Below are 20947 nucleotides of genomic sequence, written 5' to 3'. Positions count from 1 at the left end.
CGTTTGATGTACTATGAGGGTTCTAGGGTTGGCCACCTAAACCCCTGCAGCGGAATTGTAGATTCTAATCCGCTGTTTCAATTTTTAGTCAAATGAACAACGTACGGTCTGGATTCAGATGAATCAATCCCTCTAGAGGGACGAGCGAAATCATTTAAAATCCTTTAATTTACACATTTGCTAACAGGATGTGATCACTTTGAAAATTGTGCCTGTAAACGAGTAAGAAACATTACTACCGGTTTAGATAAAGAAAAAGTGTTCGGGTGAGAGGACGCAGCACACTTACTTTTATTTTATTTTGAAACGGTAATTTTTTAATGTAACCAAGTTTTTAGTTTAACTGCATCAGAATAAAATCCATTATTTTGTTCATTATATTTGACAGAAATATTGTATTATTATCATTACTAGTGTCACATTGTACGCATCAAAATTAATATATTTATCCATACTGAAATTACACACTGAACTTATAGAATTAAACGTTTATTTTTAAAAATGACGTAGTAAGACAACATCGCATTTAACATTTTTTATGTTATAATTCCTGAAACGTTGGTTATCCAGCTTTTGTAGCTATATGTTCTCGTATATCCTGACGGATCGAGACTTTCACATCCATTCCCGCTAATAAAAGTTGATATTCCTACATGCCGAATGCTTTTACTGACTGAATCATAGTGCACCAAGGGGCTTCCACTATCACCCTGTAATACCATTTGTTAACTATAATTTGACACTAATTAAATGTAAACTTACTGTACAAGTTCCTTCGTTGTACGCTCCAGCAACACAAACCATTTGGTCTGATATTTGGTTTCCATACACAACTCTACATTCTGCATTAGAAACTGCAACGACACTCACATACTGGAGTTCGTTGGAAAGTGCAGCGACAGCTACGTATCAAACGCATCAAACAAATACTTAAACACAAATAAATATAAACTTACAATCACTGGTTTGACCCCATCCAAGTGCCACCAAATTAGTATAATCGTTCAAATCACCATAAGCCATGAACACTTTTTGAATATATTCTACAAAAAAAGTATATTTATCCATTGTGGTTTTAAAAAAAAACCGCACCTGTGTAGCTAATTGCCATTCGAAGCTTAATAAGACCAACGTCATTCACCAAAGTGTTTGGATCAAATTCGGGATGCAGAACATACTCAGAACTTGCTAAAATTAAACGGTTTGGGTCATTTCCTTCCAGAACGTTTGATCCAAGATGAATTGTAAATGAAATGGCACTGAAACAGGTGTATGTAATGACTTGGTTATAGTATTAATAGAAGCTCACCCGTTGACACATTGTCCTGCTGTTAAAATCCATTCAGGGCCTATTAAGGACCCACCACAAAAAAATCGACTGTTCTGAGTTGTAGTGTAAATGGCGGCGGCAAATGAGAATTGTCCTGCGTATGCATCTTGACCACCAATGATACGTCCTGCCTCCTATGAATACATATTTAGTGAAAATTACGACTTATAATAAAACTGGTACCTTGGACGGATCTACAACAAAAATTAACAACAAAAACCCGAAAACGACCTTCATTTTGATTGTGGATATAATTTTATCAGAGTTTTCTTATATCCTCCATAGAATAAATTTATAGTAGCAATAATAATAATAATTGTAGCAAGATAGAACTACCATAAAAACTGATAATTACAATAGCATATAGCCATCCATAAAATATAAACAAATGAAATAACACATTTTTATTTTAACACTGTTTACAAAGATGTTATATTTCTTATCCATTCTCTGAAGGAGTACGTTTTTGTGTATCCAGACGGATCGGTGCTTTCACACCCATTGCCACTAATAAAACTAGCAATGCCAACGTGGCGCAAACTTCGACTAACTGGATCGTTATCCAAGAGAGGACTTCCAGTGTCGCCCTAAAATTAAAAAAACGTACACCAATTTTCTCGGAATTTCAAAATACCCACGTTGCAAGTTCCTTCGTTATAATCGCCAGCAACACAAATCATATGGTCCGATATTTGATTTCCGTACACAGCTTTGCAATCGTCGTTAGAAATAGCAACCAAAGTTACAAACTGAAGTTCGTCGGAAAGTCCATTTAAAGCTTTCAGAAAAGTATAAATAAGTATTTCTCACTCAAAATCGGGAATTTACTTACAGTCACTAGTTTGTCCCCACCCAATCCCAGTCAGAGCAGTCTCATCACTGGTGAAATCGTAAGCCAGCAAAACACGTTGTATATAGTCTAAAATTTTTCAAAAACTGAGAAAGTGGAACTTTTATTTTGAGCATTTACCGTTGTACATTACAGGCTGTCTCAACTTTATGAGTCCAACATCGTTGATTAAAGTAATGGGGTCAAACTCCGGATGTAGCTCAAATTCAGATGTTGCCACAGTAATCCGGTTAGGATCAGCTTCTTCCAAGCTGTTTGAACCTAAATGAATAGTAAATGATACGGCTCTAAAACGCAAAATACAATACAGTATTTTTTTATATTTTATATATTTTAACAAACCCAGAAACGCATTGACCGGAAGTCAAAATCCACTGGTTACTGATCAACGCTCCCCCACAAAAATATCTTCCGTCTTCAGTGGTTGTGTATATGGCTGCTGAAAATGGAAATTGACCAGCACGTGCTGCTTGTCCACCGATTATACGGGGAGCTGAAATTAGAAGTTGTAGTGTTTTTTATTTATTTATTTATTTGTGTTAGAGACCCTTGGTTTCAGCTACCTAGAAATGTATATTTTTAATCAGTGAACGCAACTATAAAGCAAATAAATTTTACCCAAATGTAGACAGAAAGAAACAGAGACGATGAGAAAAGGAGAATCTTCATGGTGAACGTTATACACAATTTAGGTATGGTTGATCGATACCCACGATTTTATCTTTACGACCATTACGAATTGATATGACGTTTGCGGTAGGTTTATACTTATTTTATAATAAATCAGTTAATTTTCCCATGAAAATAATTAGCTGTATGAAAATCGCAGTATGCAAACGATTATTTTTCGTTTCTTTCTTTTTAACACTATATTTTATCATGTGTTAATATTTGCTTTTAAATAAAAATGTAGATTAGAAAATCGATAGAGGAAAGTCCCCTAATACTAAGGTATAAAACTTTATTGACAGCTTTAAACCGCTGAGAATTGATAGTTTTAAATAACAGGAAGTGACTAAATTTGAAGAAACGTAATTTACAAAATGTCGATTAAGGTCTTTATATCTAGTATTGTTGTCTTTGTAGTCCTTGACTGTTTAACTTCTATCTTTTGTCCCTTTGTTTTACTACTGACTGCACACAATTTTTTATCCTGAAACAACTTTTCCCTTTTCTTAAACTTTCTTCCAGTTGCAGTTTATATGGTGCAGAAGTTATCTGTTCACCCTTTTCTAAAACAATTTCTGAATGTTAAAGGGTTAGTACATAGTTTTCAAAAATATGTGTGTCAAAGTTGTCAGACGAGATAATAAACATTGAGAAGTTTCAAAATATTTTTTATAAACATTATGTGTACATATGTGAATTGTTTACATCGTTTGAGAAAACTGATGGACAATTTGACGAATTAAAAAATCTGGAAGGACCAACTACTCAGTAATAAATAAAAAAGCTAAATTTGTACACTAATCTGAAATTTCTGTAATTCAGATTATAAAAAATTAAAACAGTAATGATTTTTTAATGAAACAATTTTTCTGAAATATGGTAATTTGGTTTCATTTTTTCAGCTTGCTCGAACAATTAGTTCTCGAAATATCGTTTTCAATGCTTAAAAATGCATTAACAACCAATCATAATTCAATTTCATATAAACGTAGGAATTTTTTTTTAACCATTTGTTGCGTTTTCAACTCAAACTTTAAAATTGACTGCAATCTGACGAGATGAAAATACTATAAAAACAAATTTTTAAAAATACATAGCTCTTTTTTGATCTTTTTTTAAGTGCTCTGGTTTTAAGTGTACCTATCGCAATTCAGGGACGAGTGTTGTTTACATTTAATGTTTGTGTTATTTCTTTTCTTTTGTTTTTTTGTAATTGCAAAAACAATACAATAAGAAATAAAACAAAATGAACATGTAAAACAGTCATTTACATTTCTACAGGTAACAATTGCCCCATTATTCGAAATTTGCACAATGAATACACTTTTTTGACGACGAGTTTCAAGTATTTACATAAAACGTGGTATTTGTTTTGCAAATGTAGTTCAGAAGCGTATGCATAGGTTCGTAGTAGGAGAAATGGAAAAAATTTAATTGCCTCTATTACAGCACCATCTATCATGAATCGAAAAAAATGTTTCAGACAAATTTTACGTAAATTTTTAGTCGTAAAATCCGAATCTGCATTAAAAAGTAGGGGTTCCTATTTAAAATTTCCAAGTTAACCCCCGCCCCACTTCCAAGGAATATGACAGGGGGACTAATTTTACCACTAGTATATTTCCCCCACGGAATGGTGAAATTTTGAGTCTAAATATTTTTTCGTAGAATGCATATTTTTCAAAATATTTGAAAGTTTCAGGTTAAAAAAATCACCCTGTATACAGATTTTTGTGCCATACTTTATAAACGATGGACGCCGAACTTTGTAAATTTTGAACGCAGTACTTTTAATTCAATTTTAGCAATATAAATAAAGTGGTAAAAAATAGGACATCGTTATTGTGCATATATTTACTTTGTCATAGGAGAGATGCGAAAATAAGGTTAAGGCTGTTTAACTATTAAATTTTTCAGATAATGGCTTCTTGAGGAAACAATACTGTTAATATTAACATTACACTCTATCTGTTTAAATTAATAGAGGTGTCCTCGCTAAAGTGTTGAGGACCACATCACCAAACTTTGTTGTGAAAAAACTCCCTTGAAACATAAGTATAGTACGCTTCTTTATCTGTATTTTAACTGTCCACACATACTCTTCTTTTAACTAATTAACATACAGGGGCTATAAAAAATTACAAAATAAAATTTTATAGTGTTTCGAAAAAGCTAGAGATGTTGAACTGCACTTTAGGGGCGAAGAAAGTGCTGTCTAATACCTTAAATCAACTTTTTTAGCAATACAGAAAAAGTCATATCGTATTTTCCTGTGTACATTTTCAGTTAAGAAATGCATCTTAACAAACCATGATGGAATTGTAGGTTTAAACTTTCCAAATGCAAGTAAACTAGATAGAACCACCTAAATTGTCTAAACTGTGTTGTTTTTATTTAAATTGACAAACATTTTGATTGTTTTCCATCTCTGGTGTGTTATTTGATACTCGGATCGAATAAAATAGCATCGAATAAAAAGCTAATACTTATTTGTTAAAATAAGATTGATTTTGGCAAATCACATAGTCTCCAAGAAATTCAAGGGTAGGTGGGCGGGGCTTAATTTCCGCTAAGATAAGATTGATTTTGGCAAATGATATACCTTCTAATAAAATAGTATTCGCTAAGATAAGACTGAACAAAATTAGGAGTAGTTTCTAGAATAAAGACGGGATGGATGGGCGAAATTACTTCTTACTTATAAGACTGTAGAAACAAACTAAATTTAGCCCCACCCACCTTCTTTCGCTATTTTACTGCCTTATTTTATATACTGTAAAATGGGAATTGAGAATTTATGATTTAAAACAAAGACGAAAGTGGCCCCGCCCACCCACTCTGATTCCATTTTAATCACTCGATTTATTATTTTATAATTATAGTTTAATAATTACTGAATATTTTGTTTACCAATTTATCCATTTTCTTATCAATGGCTTAACGAATTTTCCTAAGATTCTAATAAAATAATGATTTTGTTATTAATTAACAGTATTAAGAGTAGCCACAAGAATGAAAAGAGGGTGGGCGGGCGGGCCTATTACTTGCTTCTGTAGGATAAAGTTAAATTTAGCCCCCCCCCCCAAATGTTTGGATGGAATTTTCATTACTTCTTTTAGAATGCAACGAAAACTGACAGAATATAGAAGAAAGATGTTTCAGAACAACATTTTTCATACAAAACCGCTTTCAAAATTTGGAAGTATGGCTTCCAAATTTCTACAATGAAGGCAGAGAACTCCTTTTGCTGCTGAATAATGAAATCATTGTAAATTTGGTTCACAATCGGTCAGGCAAAATCGTCCGGACAAAATAGCCATGACAAAAAAGCTAACGACAAATTTCGTGACAAAATAACTTCGTCAAAACAACCCAAGATCAAAAAATCTACGTAAGTAAACAAAAATACCAAAAATATTTATTAATGAAAAGGATTTCTTTTCGGAAAACATATCAGGTCTGCAGAGGCTGTCTAAAATCTGAACCAAAAGTGATATAAAAAAACTAAAATTCCTGAGCTGAACTGACCTGACCTGACCTGACTTGACTTGACTTGACCTCTCTATTAGTTCAAATAAACAAGTTTTAAACATTCGTTGAATACATAAAATCAAAAAAATATATCCTGTAAAACAGTTATATTTTGTGAAACAAAAATTCATAATAATTTCTGTTTTTATCTATTTATTTTATTAATTTATGTGTTTATTCTTTACACACTCTGGCCTTCTTTTTCCGATTCTGAATGTATACCCTTTTTCGTAAAATCCTTTAACGCTTCATCAAACCATCATTTGCATCGGTGTTTTTTGTTTCCCCATTTTTCCAAGTGTTCCAAATATTTGATTCTTGCTGCTCTGATTTCCTTTGTAATTTTTGGCTCCCACACAGTTCTTGATTCATTCTTCTGACCCACAAATCTTTCTCGTTTTTCTTTAGATTCCTCTCAATATTTTTCTCTTTTGGATCTCTAATTTTTGTTCCTGTCTGAGAGAAAAAATCCATGTCTTACTTCAGTATACAATTGCGGGCTTAATCACGGTTTTACACTAATGCTTTTCTTGATCCTAATTGAGATCTTCTCAAGTTCTTCAATAACAATACTCCTAGTTTCTTATTTCCTTTTTGCAAATTTCGTTTTTTTTTCTTCCGCCCCATTCTATTATTAGCTCTTCTGTGTTTTCCCTTCTCATTTCGTTATCTGCAAGTTTATCTCTTCTGTCACTTCTGTCTTTTAAATCGTCTTTTGTACTCATCAGAAAGACATATAGTTAGAAATTCGATAATATTAAATTAAAATCTCATTAAAACATTTACAAATAAATCTATAATGACATGGAATTTTTTCCCTTTTGTGCTTCCTGATCGAGCGACTGGCTTTCATATTTTCTCGAGGTTTCATGACCCTAAGAATACGAAAAAATAGATCTCCCGCTTCCGTCTGTCTATCTGCCATCTGCCGTCTGCCGTCTGTGTCAATTCTTAATAGACCGATAATATTCGAATCTATCAAATCGTTTATTGTCAAATTTTATATATATGCTAGGAAGATGCTGTAGATGATAAAATGCTAACCAAAATTTGCCTAATCACCCCCAATAGCAATGTGATTACGTCTCATAAAAATGTTTCATAGTAAGTAGGCTTTCAGTTTTATAAAATAACATACTCCTGTATTTGTAGTTTATGAATTGTCTTAAGATTTTCCCCGAAGCATACAAATTTTCGCATTGTGTAGCGTAGCAACCTTTTATACCAGTAGTCCTTTAAGGGAAACGTCAGCTAGAGTAAGGTACTAGGTTTTGTCCTCATTTCAAATTTTCTGAAATAAAGTATGTGCTTTTATGGCTCCATAAAATAGTTTTGATTAACATTCATAGTTTTTATGTTTTTTTTGAAAATCAGATTAATCCAAGGTCCATCGGTCTTTTTCTGTTAAGGTTGTCTAAAATTAAGTTTAGCGTTGGACCATTTTTCCCTTACACTGAAATTACATAACTTATGAAGAATCAAAAAATTGTACTAAAATTCTGAATTAAAACTGATTTATTGAAAATACATGTTGCCTACATTAAGCGCTAGTAACATTTCTAATCCAGTCGACATAAGGAAATACTCTTGTATATCCCGAAGGATCAGTACTTTCACAACCATTTCCACTAATAAAACTGGCAATACCGACAATGTAGTGAAACCGGTACATATAGAACTCAAGCAAGGGACTTCCATTGTCACCCTTCAAGAATCATCATTACTAATACTGCAACAAAGACAACAACAACAAAATAAGACTCACCACACAAGTACCTTCATTGTAATTTCCTGCAGCACATACCATGTTATCAGTAATCTGATTACCGTAAGTTATTTTACATTCTTGATTTGACAAACTGACAACAGAAACGTATTTAAGTGTGGTTGAAAATTCTGCGTCACCTAAAAACAAACTTAGAAGGGAAGAAATGTTATTACACATATTTTGTTAAATACTGTCACTGGTTTGACCCCATCCAATTGAAATTGCACTTTCACCATCCCCTATGACTCTAAAAGGCAAATAAACTGGTTGCACATATTCTGAAATAAGCAAAATGCGCAACAATATAGTTAGTCGATAATAGAGTCTTAACTTACGGGTGTATGTTATAGGCATTCGGAATCTTATAAGACCTATGTCATTTTCCATAGTGTCAGGATTAAAATCCGGGTGAATAACATATTCAGAAGTTGCTACAGTTTGACGATTGGGATCGTGACCTTCTAAATGAACAGACCCAACCTGGATGGTAAAGAGGACGGCCCTAAATTTAGTGAAATAAATTTTTTTAACACTTTTTGTCTAAATGAAGGTACTTATAAACGCAATTCCCCGAAGTGATGGCCCAGTTTTGGTTATAGATGGACCCTCCACAGAAGTATTTGCCGTCTTCGGTTTCTACATATATGGCTGCAGCGAATGGATAATCTCCGACGAAGGATTCATTTCCGCCGATGATTCTAACTTCTAAATGAGTAAATTATAGATTATTATGGCACTAAATTTGTATATGTTGTTGGTACCCTTTCCAATGATCTGAAATAATATTTTAATCCTGGGCCAAATTATAAAATTAATTTACCTTAGTGTTGAAAATGGTGAAAATGAATAAAAATGGCAACCATATGTTACGAGTACACTTGAAATACATTTTATTGAAAAAAAAATTGTTTACTTTGTACCTTGCAATTATTCTAAGAATGATCAAAAGTATACTGCTTGTGGATTAAACCCTCAATTCTGAAAGTCATAAAATTTAATTGAGAGATTTGTAAATGAACGGAAGCTATATAATTAGAAATTTGTTGACGTAGTGTGCGAACTACAAAAATTTTTCTTATCAACTGATAATCTAATCGTATACGTAGGTATTGAAATGACTAGTGATAGAAATTGTTGGCATTAAAACGTGGACAAATTGAAATTATAGTCATGGTTTCTGACAGTTGTCTATCTATTAGAGGAACTATTTCAGTTGAAGATTTTTATTCTTGACATTTCTTATTAATTTAGTATCTCTGTGCCCATTTTAGCGTCGCCGCTTCTCCAGGGACCGAAGCAGTACCGTCCAGATTGGAACCGTCACCAGGGAAGGCCCTTGGACAGCCGTCAACTGGCGTCAGACCTTTTTTCCTTTAGAGTTGCCATTTTCCTTATTATCTCTAAGGCCCAGGAAGATGGCGCCAGAGCAACCGGCCCCTTAGGAGGCTTAAAGTACAAACAGCTGAAGGAATTTAGAAGAATGTTACAAGCTGAACCTAAAGGACAAAAAGACCGAAATTAGAGAAAACTCCACTGATAAAAACCAGAAAGAACAAGCGAATATTTTTGTTGTTGTATTATATGTAAACTAACGCTAGGTTCAAAATAATGGAAGATTTCGTCAAAAAATAGGAAACACAATAAACAAATTTACAAAGAGGAACAAACCATGTTAAGTTTTGTCTAGCTAGACTCTGCCAACGTGGTTGGCGAAACGCGTCTACATTTTTGCTATATTTTCGGTGTTTTGAGGAATAACGTTATATTACTTTTATCATTTATATTGAGTATAAATAAGGTTTTATTATCATCTAGAGTACATCAAAAAATGTAATTAAATCAATATGTGTCAAGGGTTCAAATAACAGCTATTAAACTTGACCTTTATTTGATACCAAGCATTAACATCAGTCGACTTAAAATGAGTACAGTAATTTATATAAAAATATTCCGTGAAGGCCACAACTAACATACAAATCGAACACAAAATTTTTGTCAAATCTGGCAATCGAAAGAAAATTTTTTCCAAAACTTTAAAACAAATTTTAATTATTAAACGTTCCACATCTAAAATTTTGTTAAGCAGCCTATACACTCAACATTAATCTTTATTTGTTATTACAAAATTTAAAACGTAAACGCATGAAAGCTGAATCACCATAATATAATTACATTTTTTTTTACATAAAAGTTCAAAACAAGTCGGTTATTTGATGATATTTTTATTAAAGTTAATTCAGCACTGTCATTATTAAACAATCATCGTGAGTCTTCACTTTTACTCAGTTCCACTTTCCTAAACCCATCGTCAAGATGGTTTCTTTGTTAAACCCTCTTTTGTTATTTTCTGAACTAGCACTAGTGTTTATTAGTACCGCAGTATTCATCTATTATTTATATTACCAACGATGTTTCACCTACTGGAAGAAAAAAGGTCTGCCAAGTCTCAACCCTAAATTCCCTGTTGGTGACCTGTCATTAGCAGCTTGGGGGAAACACAGCATTTTCGTTCGTCTACAGGACATCTACAACGAATTGAAATCACAAGGTCACAAACACGGTGGTGTTTACTTCTTCAACGGTCCTATTTACATACCAGTTCACCCAGATATGGTAAAAAATGTCTTAGTCTCCGACTTTGACCACTTCGTTGACAGAGGGATGTACGAAAATTCGGAAAAACTACCACTAAGTTCACACATTTTCTCCATGAAGGGTGACCAATGGAAAAACATAAGAACGAAAATGTCACCAACTTTCACATCTGGAAAAATGAAGAGTATGTACAACATCGTGGTAAAGTACAGCGACAACTTAGTTAAGTTACTCCAACCGTTAAATGGGTGTGAAGTTGACGTTAAAGACTTGTGTAGGAGATTCACGTGTGATATCGTAGGATCAACTTCATTTGGAATCGACTGCAACAGTCTGGATAATCCAGACACTGAGTTCGTGCGCATGGTCGAAAAAATCTTCAGTCACTCCAGCTGGAAATTGCTGAAAGTTGCTTTCGAAGAAGGGCTACAAAATCCGGGAAACATTATCAAAATTTCCCACAGCGATAAAACTGTGGAAAAGTACTTTACGAACTTGGTGAAAGACACCGTTGATTATCGCGACAAGAACAAAGTGACGAGAGACGATTTTCTGAATATTCTCATACAACTGAGAGATTCTGAAGGGATGTCTTTCACAGAAATTGTGGCTCAGTCGTTTTTGTTTTTTACTGCCGGGTTTGAAACTTCTTCGTTGACCATGAGCTACTGCATTCACGAACTAGCACATAATGAAAATCTACAAGACCGAATAAGAGCTGAAATTCAAAAAAATTTGGGGGAAGATAGTACCAAGTATACTTATGAAGACATTATGAATTTACCGTGCCTGGATAAAATGGTGAAAGGTTCATCAGTTTTATTGTAATTATTGTGTTTTCATTAATCGAGTTGCAGAAACTTTGAGAAAGTACCCCCCAGCAGCAATGCTCAATCGTATTTGTGTTAAAGACTACCAGATTCCTGGTACTGACATCGTAATCGAAGAAGGTACTCCGGTCATAGTTCCACTACTAGGACTTCAACGAGATCCAGATTACTACCCAAATCCTTTAAAGTTTGATCCTGAACGATTTAGTAGTGACAATAAGATCACACCTTACACGTACCTACCATTTGGAGGTGGTCCCAGAAACTGTATCGGTAAGCACATTTTTTTGATTGGCTTTTATGACGAAAATTGTTTGAAGGTTTAAGATTTGGTTATATGCAAAGCAAACTCGGTCTGGCTACGCTTTTAAACAATTTTAATTTTTTTCCGAGCCCGAAGACACCACGACATCTCGTTGTGGATCCAAGTACTACTACAATAGCACTAAATGTAGTGGGTGGTGTGCATGTACGAATTTTAAAGGTACAATAATAAACTGTCTTTCCAGAATTAAAATTTGTTTATTTTCGTTTTCCTTTCATACTATAACAATACATATTTGTACTATTATTAAATATGAAATAATGCGTTAACTGTTTATGACGCTTTTAATCCAGTCTGAGTAAGGATGTATTCTTGTGTATCCTGAAGGATCGGTGCTTTCACATCCGTTTCCACTCATGAAGCTCGCCACACCAACGATTGAATAACCTCGTCCGAAATACTCAATCAAAGGACTACCGGTGTCTCCCTTAAATTGATATGTTTTTTACAACATTGTATACATAATTGATTACTTACTGTGCAGGTTCCTTCGTTATAATTTCCTTCGACGCACACCATATTGTCTGTGATTTGGTTTCCGTATGTTAATTTACATTCCGTGTTAGATAGGGTTACCGTTCCAACCATTTGAAGGTGTTCCGAAAGTCCAGCATTACCTAAAAGTTTATTATAAAGTGCCACACTTTATACAAAACAAGGCGAAATCTAACTTGATGCTACTCTTCTCAATTTCAAATCAAATATGATTTTTTACATATATTATTTTGTGATTTTATTATTATTTTTATAAGGGTCCCTATATGTGCGAACTATTGAAATAAAGCTACCGAAGGATGCTATAAGTACATTTCAAGTGAGTTTTTTCATTACGAAATTTTGTTCAGTATATAAAAAGTATGCCGTTCTTCTTTTATAAATTAGGAGTCTCATTAATTATTAAAATTTGTAAACAAAAAACTCCAAAGTTTTATCGTTCTAGACTTAATCTAAAATTATTTTCACTTTCATAGAATGTTATGTTTTCAAGACGTAACACAATTTAGTTTTTACTTTCCGAGCGTAAGCTAAGGAAGTATTGTAATCGAACCATCGGGCGACTGGTTGCTTCATATTTTTAAATAGAACATGCTATATATTTTTAGATATTTTGATTGACTTCTTCTTTGTGTTTACAACCACAGTTTATCTTTGAAATTCCGGCTCACAAAAAATCGCAATAGGACTTTGTTACAATATTTTGTTGAGCGATAATTAAAGTTACTACAATTTTCTAATATCAATATTTCACGTATTTCAAACAAAACGCCATATATTTTAACACTGGAACTTATTGCATTTTTTTGTCTTCCTTCTTTTTTGTTAAGTATTATTACTTTGTTCGTAACTAAAATCGGCGTGCATAAAACTCAACAATTTATTTCTCAGTAATTCAAATTTACACGACTAATTACACAGCCATTATGGACAAAACAATTCCGGCGCAAGTTGAATGTCTTGACTGAATTGAATTGTTCCCGAAAGTGGCCTCTATTTAAACCCATACTTCCTTTCTAGATATTCGGCGATCGAGGTTTTTCTGGAATATCCATCGCGACTTCTGATTCCAGGCTTTTCTTTAACGAACATCGTGCGGTCACCGTCACCAACGATGAGTTACCCATAATCGTACATACTAGAAAGCCCTCGAGAAAACTAATTGTATTTTTATATTTAAAGTTGATAGTTACTAGGATTTTTTACGGATTTTTTACATCGAATATTAGAAGCATGAGAACGAAAAATAGAGAAAGATACAGTAATAAAATATAGGGTGTTCGATTTGAAAAACTTGTAGATTTTTTTGTAAATACTTTATATATTAAAATTTGAATTTTTAAATTGATACCACAAGAAAGCGTAACACAATACAGCACAAGTAACACTAATGCGATTTTTTTGAATCCTTCTCTTGCCAAAAAAATTCAAAAAAATTGGAAATAACTTGGCAACGTCGCGTTGGAATTTCAAAAATAAAATAAACTATAGTTAAAATGATAATATTGGAACTTAGTGAGTCAGCACGGACACATTTCCCTTATATTTCACTAACGTATAGTTATAAAGCCTAGGAAGAGGCTAATTAGAATATGTAAAAATATACAGTGCCTTTTTTTAACGGTGGCCATAGGAATTTACGTGGCAAAATTTTTCTGTCAACTTTCACTTGAAAATCCTTGCCAGAAAACTCTTTAATACAACCCAAAATTTTACACGTAAATCCCTATGGCCTGTATAGGCTATTTCATTTAAAAAAGCTAATTTACGTGTTAGGCTTTAAAAACAGAACGCTCTGTATAGTTAAAAATAATTTTGGAGTATAGTCCTCAAGTAACCGTAGAACTCTGCTGTTTCACTTTTTTCCTATCTCTAATAATAATTAATGAAATATCGAGGATCCCGTGTTTAGTGACTCACCCTGTATAAATTCCGGCGTCGATCGTAAACACTGTCAACATAAAATTTTAAAACTCTAATTGATTAGGTTGAAAAATAAAGGCGGACTCATTGACTATAAGAATAATGAAATTTAAGTGACATTCACTCGGAAAAATTGTGAGGTGACGCCATTACAATAGTGGAGGGGACGATCAAATCAATTTTGATTAACCATCTACATGATCATATAACGTTTATTCCCACAACACCAAAAACACACAAAATATTTGCAGACGCATTTCACCAACCATGTTGCATTATCTAGAATCTAAACTCCTTAGTTTAGCTTTGTCTAGATAATGCCAACGTGCAATTTTGTGCGGTTTCGGTGTTGTGGGGACAAACGTTACATTATTATGGTACACTGAGTGATCAAAAAAATTCTATCTACAATATATAATAAATATCGATACAGACGACGGACACACGACAGACAGATCGAAACGATAATCCCAACGAAAAAATATGTTCTCAACTTTTCAGTACATGTTTAACTTCGACTGTTTATGTTTATACTTCTAAAGAAGTGGACACGTTCGGATAACAACATTTTGTCTCCTCAAAACAGGAAAGAGGACTAATTAATTAATTACTTAAGCTAAAATGGGACAAAACTGTCTCAATATTACTTTGGGTAGAAACTATTGGAATACTTGCTTACCTTACAATCGGAAAGTAAAAGTAATACAAATGAACACCAATAAGTTTTTTTATAATTTATGCTTTGTTCCTAATTCGTCCCAGTAATATGATCCATAGTAATATTTCTGTTATTACTTCCCGGGCGTAAGCGAAGGAAGTATTGTAATCGACCCCATCGGACGAATAGCCACTTTTATGTTTTGTCGACGTTTCATGACCCCTACAGTACCAAAAAAGTAGTCTCTCGTTTCCGTCTGTCTGTCTATCTGTCTGTATCCATTTTTATTAGACACATAATCTCCGAAGCTGTTGGACCGATTGTTGTCAAATTTTGTATGTATATTAGAAATATCATGTAGATAGTTAACAATTTGATGACGTCATTTCAGTGAATGGTATTCTAAAATGATTTGAATGTTACACAAAAATATACTCATATAATTCTGGTTTACGAATCCACTTTCAGTTTTTTCGCTAAACTTCGCAAAAACATTTGCAAGGTATAATAACGCTTTATTCCCGACAGCTTTGAACGTCTCCCTGGCACAGTAAGTGTGTCGGAGATAATGGCAACCTGGGGTGCTTGACTTTTTTTTTTCTTGCATTTGTATAACGCTGTGACTACTTTACTTTTATGCTGTGACTACAATTATTATCAATGTGAAGAATACGCACATGATTCTGGATTCTGGATTCTTAAATTATGGGGGCTGACCGTAGCCAGCCGGCACTTAGGCCTCGCCTTTGGGCCCATTGTACCTTCCCCAAGTCCATATCAGGGTGTTTTCCCGCTCCTCTACTCGTCAAGCCACCCAACTGCTTGAATGTACTTGAGTAATGCAGAGGGTGGAAACTCCCTGATATTTGCCATACTAGGCCAGATGTCCCCTAGTATGGATTCCCTGTAGGAGGCTAGGGCTGGACACTCACGAAGAATGTGCTCAGCTGTTTCCTCTTCTTCATTGCATCCACGACAGATCGGGTCTGTTACCACCCCTATCGTATGTAGATGTTTGTTAAACTGGTAATGTCCCGTAAGGAATCCTACCAGTTTACGCAGTTTGTCCCTTGAAAGTGAGAGATAAAATTTCGTCAACTTACGGTCTGGTGTCGCCATACAAGCTCTACTATGCCGACAGCTGCTCAATTTCACCCACATCTGCTCATGGCGTCTCTGGGTATATTGCTTTACGAGTTCGTTCGAGAGGGCGACCGAAGGCGTGATTGCCGGTTCGGGTCCCCAGAAGGGCATGCGCGCGGCTCGCTTCGCCATCTCATCTGCCCTCTCGTTTCCTTCGTTGCCACTGTGTCCTTTGATCCAACAAAGTTCCACACTGTTCCTCTGCGTTACATACTTTAGCGTTTGTCTGCACTCCCAAACCAGCCCGGATCGAACCATACAGCTGTCCAGGGCTAGTAGTGCAGACTTGCTGTCAGTAAGTATGCGTATTGATTTGTTGCCGATTTCACGTTCAGCAATGATTCTAGCTCCCAGCATTATTCCCATCAGTTCTGTTTGTAAGACAGACGTGTGGGTGCCGAGAGGTACACTGATTTGTGCGTTCAGTTGTTCGGAGTAGATGCCGGCTCCTGAACCACTATCTGTTTTGGCACCATCGACATAGATTTCTATGTCGGCTCGTCCTTCTGAATTATCATTCATTGATATTCTATATGCCTTCTCATATATTAATTTTGTGCCCATTCGGTCACACCCCATCCTTAACAAGGGTATTCTGTTGAACGCCTCCGTTAAGATCCGAGTGTGCTTCGTTGTGCGGCCTTGCTTGTTCCATACTCCCAGAGAGTGAAGTCTTAGAGACGTCGTCATTGCCGCTTCCTCTATGTAAAGGTTAAGAGGTGCTAAGCAAAGAAGAGTCTCCAGAGCCGCTGTGGGAGTGGTCCTCATTGCTCCTGTAACACTGAGACACGCCATTCTCTGAACGTGTTCAAGTTGCAGGGCTGTTGTTTTTTGTCTGGCTCTGGGCCACCAAACTAAAGCTCCATAGCACAGCATCGGTCTGACTATTGCCGTGTAGATCCAGAGGGCGATCTTGGGATTTAAACCCCACGACCTTCCCACCACCCTACGACATTGCCAAAGAGCCGAGCGTGCCTTTTCTACTTTATCATCTACATGCTTCTTCCAATTCAGTCGCCAGTCCATGATTATATAATAATGATAAAATAAGAATTATAATATTTACAACACCTTATTCGATTGTGGTTTAATTAATAATTTTAGTACTGTTTTGAGAAGACAAACTCTTTCAAATCAAACTAACTTCTACGTGACATTCTTTCGATGTATAAAAATAAATGAACACTTGAGCTTCAGATTGCTATTACCTACTGCTGAAGGACAAAGGGTGTTATTTATGCCTCTGGTTTTTACTTTACAGCGGTTATCATAAAACGAAAAGCGTAAAGTAAAATTTTATATATTTTTTAAACAGCTGGATTTGTCGGATTATTATACTTATAGCCTTCGACCAATTTTTTATTAATCAAATTAAGAACTTCATTTTTTATATTTACTTCTACAGGGTCACTAAAAAAATTAATAAATCAGTAGATTTATTTTATTGAATAAATCAAGAATTGCAAAACTGAATACTTCGAAATCTTGCAGACGTTTTAAAGTTGTTGAAGGCGTGGTAAATTGTTAATCAAAAAAATCTATTCCTTTATTTCCCCCAAAAAATTGATCACGTCATCTCAAAATTTTGCCGAATAAATTTTATCCAAAATGTGCAAAATATGATGAGTTTTTACTTGTGATTTATTACTGCATTCATATTTTTTAGATTTGTTCGAACAGGTGGCTCAAAAAAATTGATGAATTTTCCCAGAATTTTGGGTATACAATACTGTTATATTTAGCATTACACTGCACTAATCCAAAACTGTATAAAGAAAAAACTCGACTCGAAAATACTGGATTACTTTCGACCAATTTTTTATATAACATATAATTTTATACAGGTTTCTGGTACATCGAATTAATTGAAAACATGAAAGTAACCGGTCGTCAGGACCCTATTACAATACTTCCTTAGTTTACGCTCGGGAAGTATTAAAAACTAAAGATAAAGAAATTCTTTACATGTTTAAAACGAAATGCTTCTTAATTTTTCTTTGAAATTATATAAGTAATCTGATAATATTGATTAAAAATTCAAGAAATAAATGTTAAAATCTTCATTCAGGTTGACATTAAAAATCTTGAAGTATCAATTTCAAATGAATTGTTTAAGAAGGAGAAATGTAACGAACAATTTTTTATTTATTTGAACGAAGTCGAAGACTCAAAAGATCAACAACGCATGACAGACTTCCACGTAATGTGTTTACATTATTTGGGAATAAATCAATAATTTTTTGATACGGAACTATCAAAAATCTTGAAATATTGATATCAATGTTGGTATCAAATCCATTTAATGGAACTTTTTTGATATAACTGGTAAAGGTAAATAAAGAAGAAATTAAGAAAAGGTACAACTGCTTGGGACAGACATGGGACAGTTGTTCTATGTAAATGACTCAACATATATACTTACTGTCACTGGTTTGACCCCATCCAACTGCTGTCACTTGTACAGAATCCGACAGATTTGTTGAGGGCAAGCTTATAGGCGCAATATAATCTTGAAATAAAAACAAAATTAATTAGTACCACAAAAAGATTAATCATTATTTTGCAGTCTTTTTAACATATTGATGATTGCAACTTTTTGTACGCTTAAAATGATATTTACGAAAAATAAATCCGCCACATTCGCAACAGAAAATTTTAAATCCTGCCATTTATTCCTATTATATGCTTTCATTTATACTCACTATTGAATCTAATGGCCAGTCGAAGCTTAATTAACGCGATATCATTTAACATGGCCTCGGGATCAAAATCTGGATGCAAAACATACTCTGATGTCGAAAGAACTTCACGATTTGGGTCTGCAGTAGTCAGTGTCATTGATCCAAGATGGATGGTAAAAAGTTCCGCGCTAGATAAATTTCAAATTTTTAAAATGTAGACCACAATGTAGATTTTATACTTATAAGCACAGTGTCCAGAAGTTACAATCCATTGTGAGTTCAACAAAGCACCGCCACAGAAGAATTTGCTGTCTCCGGTCTGGACATTTAGTGCAGCAACAAAGAGAAAATGGCCAGCTGGAGCATCTTCTCCTCCGATGATCCGAGGTGCTACTTTTAATTTTTAAGAATTGTGTCTATTGTGGTACTAATAAGAAAAAAAAATTACCTGTTCTACCTTCAGTTATGTAAAAACACAATGCACTTAACAATAAAAAGACAAGCATTTTTTGGAATATTAGTATGTAATATCAATGGACAAATGTGATATACAAAACTAGCTATAACTCTTTAATACTTCATATCTTCTAATTGACTTTATGAGGGTTCAAATGTCAATTGTACCTGTATTGGGTTTTATTACCGAGTATATCCGGTACATGGTTATCACTTGGATAACAGCGGAAAAAAACGAGTTTAGTTTACTGTCTTAAATTTTCCGTTCTCGCTTATCTCTTTCTCTAACTGTTCGATTTCAACAATGTAAAACTACACATCAAGTTTAATAGGATTGAGAAAAAAGCTGATATAAATAATTTAATTAGTGTAGAAATTTTTAAGTTCAACTGGTTGATGTAAATAAGGATTAAGAGTAAACACCTTGAAACTTTAAAATTTTTTATTCAATTACTTAGGCGCTAATCACGCTATTAATCCAACTCAAATAAGGATAAGTTCTCGTGTATCCAGACGGATCAGTGCTTTCACACCCATTTCCGCTGATAAAACTTGCAACACCTACAATCCAGTATTGGCGATGAACATATTCGATTAGTGGACCACCATTATCACCCTATGAAAATAATTAATCACCCATATATCCTTATCCCATTAATTCTTACTCACATTACAAGTTCCTTCATTGTAACCACCCTCAACACAAGCCATAGCGTCCGTAATTTGAGTTCCATAAACTACCTGACATGCAGCGTTTGACAAAATGGTTGCTTCTACGAACTGCAGATGTTCAGAAAGATCAGGACTGTCTAAAAGCACAACTATAAAGAAAGTACGTTTTTGGTGCTTTCAAACTTACAATCACTAACTTGTCCCCATCCGATTGCTGTGACTGAAGTTTCGTTCAAGAGACTTACGATAGGTAGAGCAATTGGTTGAATATAAGCTACAAAAATCAATCAGTTCTTTCTTTGAAATACAAATAATTAATAATCGTCGTACCGTTATAAGTAATAGGAGCCCTGAGCCTTATCAAAGCTAAATCATTCTGGATTTTTTCTGGATCAAAATCTGGATGCAAGATATACTCGGAAGTTGCCACAGTGTGTCGTTCAGGATCAGAAGAGCTTAGAGTGTTTGACCCTAGCTGGATGGTGAAGAGCTCACCACTAGAATTTGAGATAGATTTGGTCGGAAATTGTTGCTAGGAACTTACCCATCTGCACAATGTCCGGATGTAATTACCCATTGATGATTTAGAAGAGCACCACCACAGAAGAATCTGCTATTTCCTGTTTGAACGTAAATTGCAGCAGCAAAAGGAAACCGACCTGCTGGAGCATTATCTCCTCCAATGATACGAGCTCCTAGTGTAAAAAAAAACAATGTCGGTATTATAATATTTAAGTGCGTTTTCTTACCAGGTTTAGCACTGACTGTAGCTAAACAGAACAGTGCTGTAAAATACAGCGTTTTAGGAAGCAAGTTCATTTTTCAGATATGGAAATAGTGTCTGGGTGTACGTTTTAGTAAAGTCTTAATTGTGGGCTACTTATAAGCAATACCTGTATCTTGTGATAATAGTTTTATAGTAGGGAATTTTATCTTTAAGTAATCGCATTCTATAAAGTCTGACATATTTAGGTTTATACATATAGAATAATGTTCATTCGGTAAAATAAACAAATACGTA

General features: G+C 34.4%; 5 protein-coding genes and 1 pseudogene across 5 annotated transcripts; 1 reads left to right on the top strand and 5 right to left on the bottom strand.

Moving 5' to 3' along the window:
- Positions 1-473: 473 nt before the first annotated feature.
- Positions 474-1624, bottom strand: LOC135130160 (brachyurin-like). Its single transcript, XM_064057503.1, has 6 exons — positions 1514-1624; positions 1310-1464; positions 1093-1259; positions 957-1043; positions 763-902; positions 474-710 (listed from the first exon to the last, which is right to left on the bottom strand). The coding sequence occupies exons 1-6, from the start codon at positions 1565-1567 to the stop codon at positions 537-539; spliced, it is 777 nt and encodes a 258-aa protein (XP_063913573.1). The 5' UTR covers positions 1568-1624; the 3' UTR covers positions 474-536.
- Positions 1625-1719: 95 nt separating this feature from the next.
- Positions 1720-3004, bottom strand: LOC135130159 (brachyurin-like). The gene is made up of 7 exons (XM_064057502.1): positions 2799-3004; positions 2728-2743; positions 2523-2673; positions 2301-2467; positions 2163-2249; positions 1969-2108; positions 1720-1917 (listed from the first exon to the last, which is right to left on the bottom strand). Exons 1-7 carry the CDS (start codon positions 2847-2849, stop codon positions 1750-1752), a joined length of 780 nt encoding a protein of 259 aa, XP_063913572.1. The 5' UTR covers positions 2850-3004; the 3' UTR covers positions 1720-1749.
- A 4873-nt stretch (positions 3005-7877) lies between these two features.
- Positions 7878-9125, bottom strand: LOC135130158 (brachyurin-like; annotated as a pseudogene).
- A 1241-nt stretch (positions 9126-10366) lies between these two features.
- On the top strand, positions 10367-12090 carry LOC135130244 (cytochrome P450 6a2-like). The gene is made up of 3 exons (XM_064057597.1): positions 10367-11551; positions 11601-11846; positions 11894-12090. Exons 1-3 carry the CDS (start codon positions 10462-10464, stop codon positions 12064-12066), a joined length of 1509 nt encoding a protein of 502 aa, XP_063913667.1. The 5' UTR covers positions 10367-10461; the 3' UTR covers positions 12067-12090.
- Positions 12076-19380, bottom strand: LOC135130245 (brachyurin-like). Its single transcript, XM_064057599.1, has 6 exons — positions 19247-19380; positions 19038-19188; positions 18820-18986; positions 18540-18626; positions 12376-12515; positions 12076-12325 (listed from the first exon to the last, which is right to left on the bottom strand). The coding sequence occupies exons 1-6, from the start codon at positions 19302-19304 to the stop codon at positions 12164-12166; spliced, it is 765 nt and encodes a 254-aa protein (XP_063913669.1). The 5' UTR covers positions 19305-19380; the 3' UTR covers positions 12076-12163.
- Positions 19381-19678: 298 nt separating this feature from the next.
- On the bottom strand, positions 19679-20830 carry LOC135130305 (brachyurin-like). The gene is made up of 6 exons (XM_064057670.1): positions 20676-20830; positions 20471-20621; positions 20257-20423; positions 20114-20200; positions 19924-20063; positions 19679-19870 (listed from the first exon to the last, which is right to left on the bottom strand). The coding sequence occupies exons 1-6, from the start codon at positions 20743-20745 to the stop codon at positions 19709-19711; spliced, it is 777 nt and encodes a 258-aa protein (XP_063913740.1). The 5' UTR covers positions 20746-20830; the 3' UTR covers positions 19679-19708.
- Positions 20831-20947: the final 117 nt, after the last annotated feature.

This window comes from Zophobas morio, unplaced genomic scaffold (assembly GCF_036711695.1).
Source record: "Zophobas morio isolate AGI-343-1 ecotype UQ-CSIRO unplaced genomic scaffold, CSIRO_AGI_Zmor_V1 ptg000017l, whole genome shotgun sequence".
Taxonomy (NCBI): Eukaryota; Metazoa; Arthropoda; class Insecta; order Coleoptera; family Tenebrionidae; genus Zophobas; species Zophobas morio.
The sequence above is the reverse complement of the archived record's forward strand: the minus strand, read 5'-3'. Positions and strand labels throughout refer to the sequence as shown.

What these genes read in the sequence shown, in the direction of transcription:
- LOC135130159 (XM_064057502.1), bottom strand. Translation starts at nt 2,849, where the DNA reads ATGAAGATTCTCCTTTTCTCATCGTCTCTGTTTCTTTCTGTCTACATT. An exon ending in ACAGCCTGTAATGTACAACG is followed by an intron (nt 2,250 to 2,300) that starts GTAAATGCTCAA and finishes GAAAAATTTTAG; the next exon opens with ACTATATACAACGTGTTTTG. An exon ending in ATAACGAAGGAACTTGCAAC is followed by an intron (nt 1,918 to 1,968) that starts GTGGGTATTTTG and finishes TTTTAATTTTAG; the next exon opens with GGCGACACTGGAAGTCCTCT.
- LOC135130160 (XM_064057503.1), bottom strand. Translation starts at nt 1,567, where the DNA reads ATGAAGGTCGTTTTCGGGTTTTTGTTGTTAATTTTTGTTGTAGATCCG. An exon ending in GCAGGACAATGTGTCAACGG is followed by an intron (nt 1,260 to 1,309) that starts GTGAGCTTCTAT and finishes CACCTGTTTCAG; the next exon opens with TGCCATTTCATTTACAATTC. An exon ending in AATGGCAATTAGCTACACAG is followed by an intron (nt 1,044 to 1,092) that starts GTGCGGTTTTTT and finishes CTTTTTTTGTAG; the next exon opens with AATATATTCAAAAAGTGTTC.
- LOC135130244 (XM_064057597.1), top strand. Translation starts at nt 10,462, where the DNA reads ATGGTTTCTTTGTTAAACCCTCTTTTGTTATTTTCTGAACTAGCACTA. An exon ending in CCTGGATAAAATGGTGAAAG is followed by an intron (nt 11,552 to 11,600) that starts GTTCATCAGTTT and finishes ATCGAGTTGCAG; the next exon opens with AAACTTTGAGAAAGTACCCC. An exon ending in TGGTCCCAGAAACTGTATCG is followed by an intron (nt 11,847 to 11,893) that starts GTAAGCACATTT and finishes AATTGTTTGAAG; the next exon opens with GTTTAAGATTTGGTTATATG.
- LOC135130245 (XM_064057599.1), bottom strand. Translation starts at nt 19,304, where the DNA reads ATGCTTGTCTTTTTATTGTTAAGTGCATTGTGTTTTTACATAACTGAA. An exon ending in ACTGGCCATTAGATTCAATA is followed by an intron (nt 18,627 to 18,819) that starts GTGAGTATAAAT and finishes TTTTATTTCAAG; the next exon opens with ATTATATTGCGCCTATAAGC. An exon ending in ATAACGAAGGAACCTGCACA is followed by an intron (nt 12,326 to 12,375) that starts GTAAGTAATCAA and finishes TATCAATTTAAG; the next exon opens with GGAGACACCGGTAGTCCTTT.
- LOC135130305 (XM_064057670.1), bottom strand. Translation starts at nt 20,745, where the DNA reads ATGAACTTGCTTCCTAAAACGCTGTATTTTACAGCACTGTTCTGTTTA. An exon ending in TACAGTCAGTGCTAAACCTG is followed by an intron (nt 20,622 to 20,675) that starts GTAAGAAAACGC and finishes TTTTTACACTAG; the next exon opens with GAGCTCGTATCATTGGAGGA. An exon ending in ATGGGGACAAGTTAGTGATT is followed by an intron (nt 20,064 to 20,113) that starts GTAAGTTTGAAA and finishes TTGTGCTTTTAG; the next exon opens with ACAGTCCTGATCTTTCTGAA.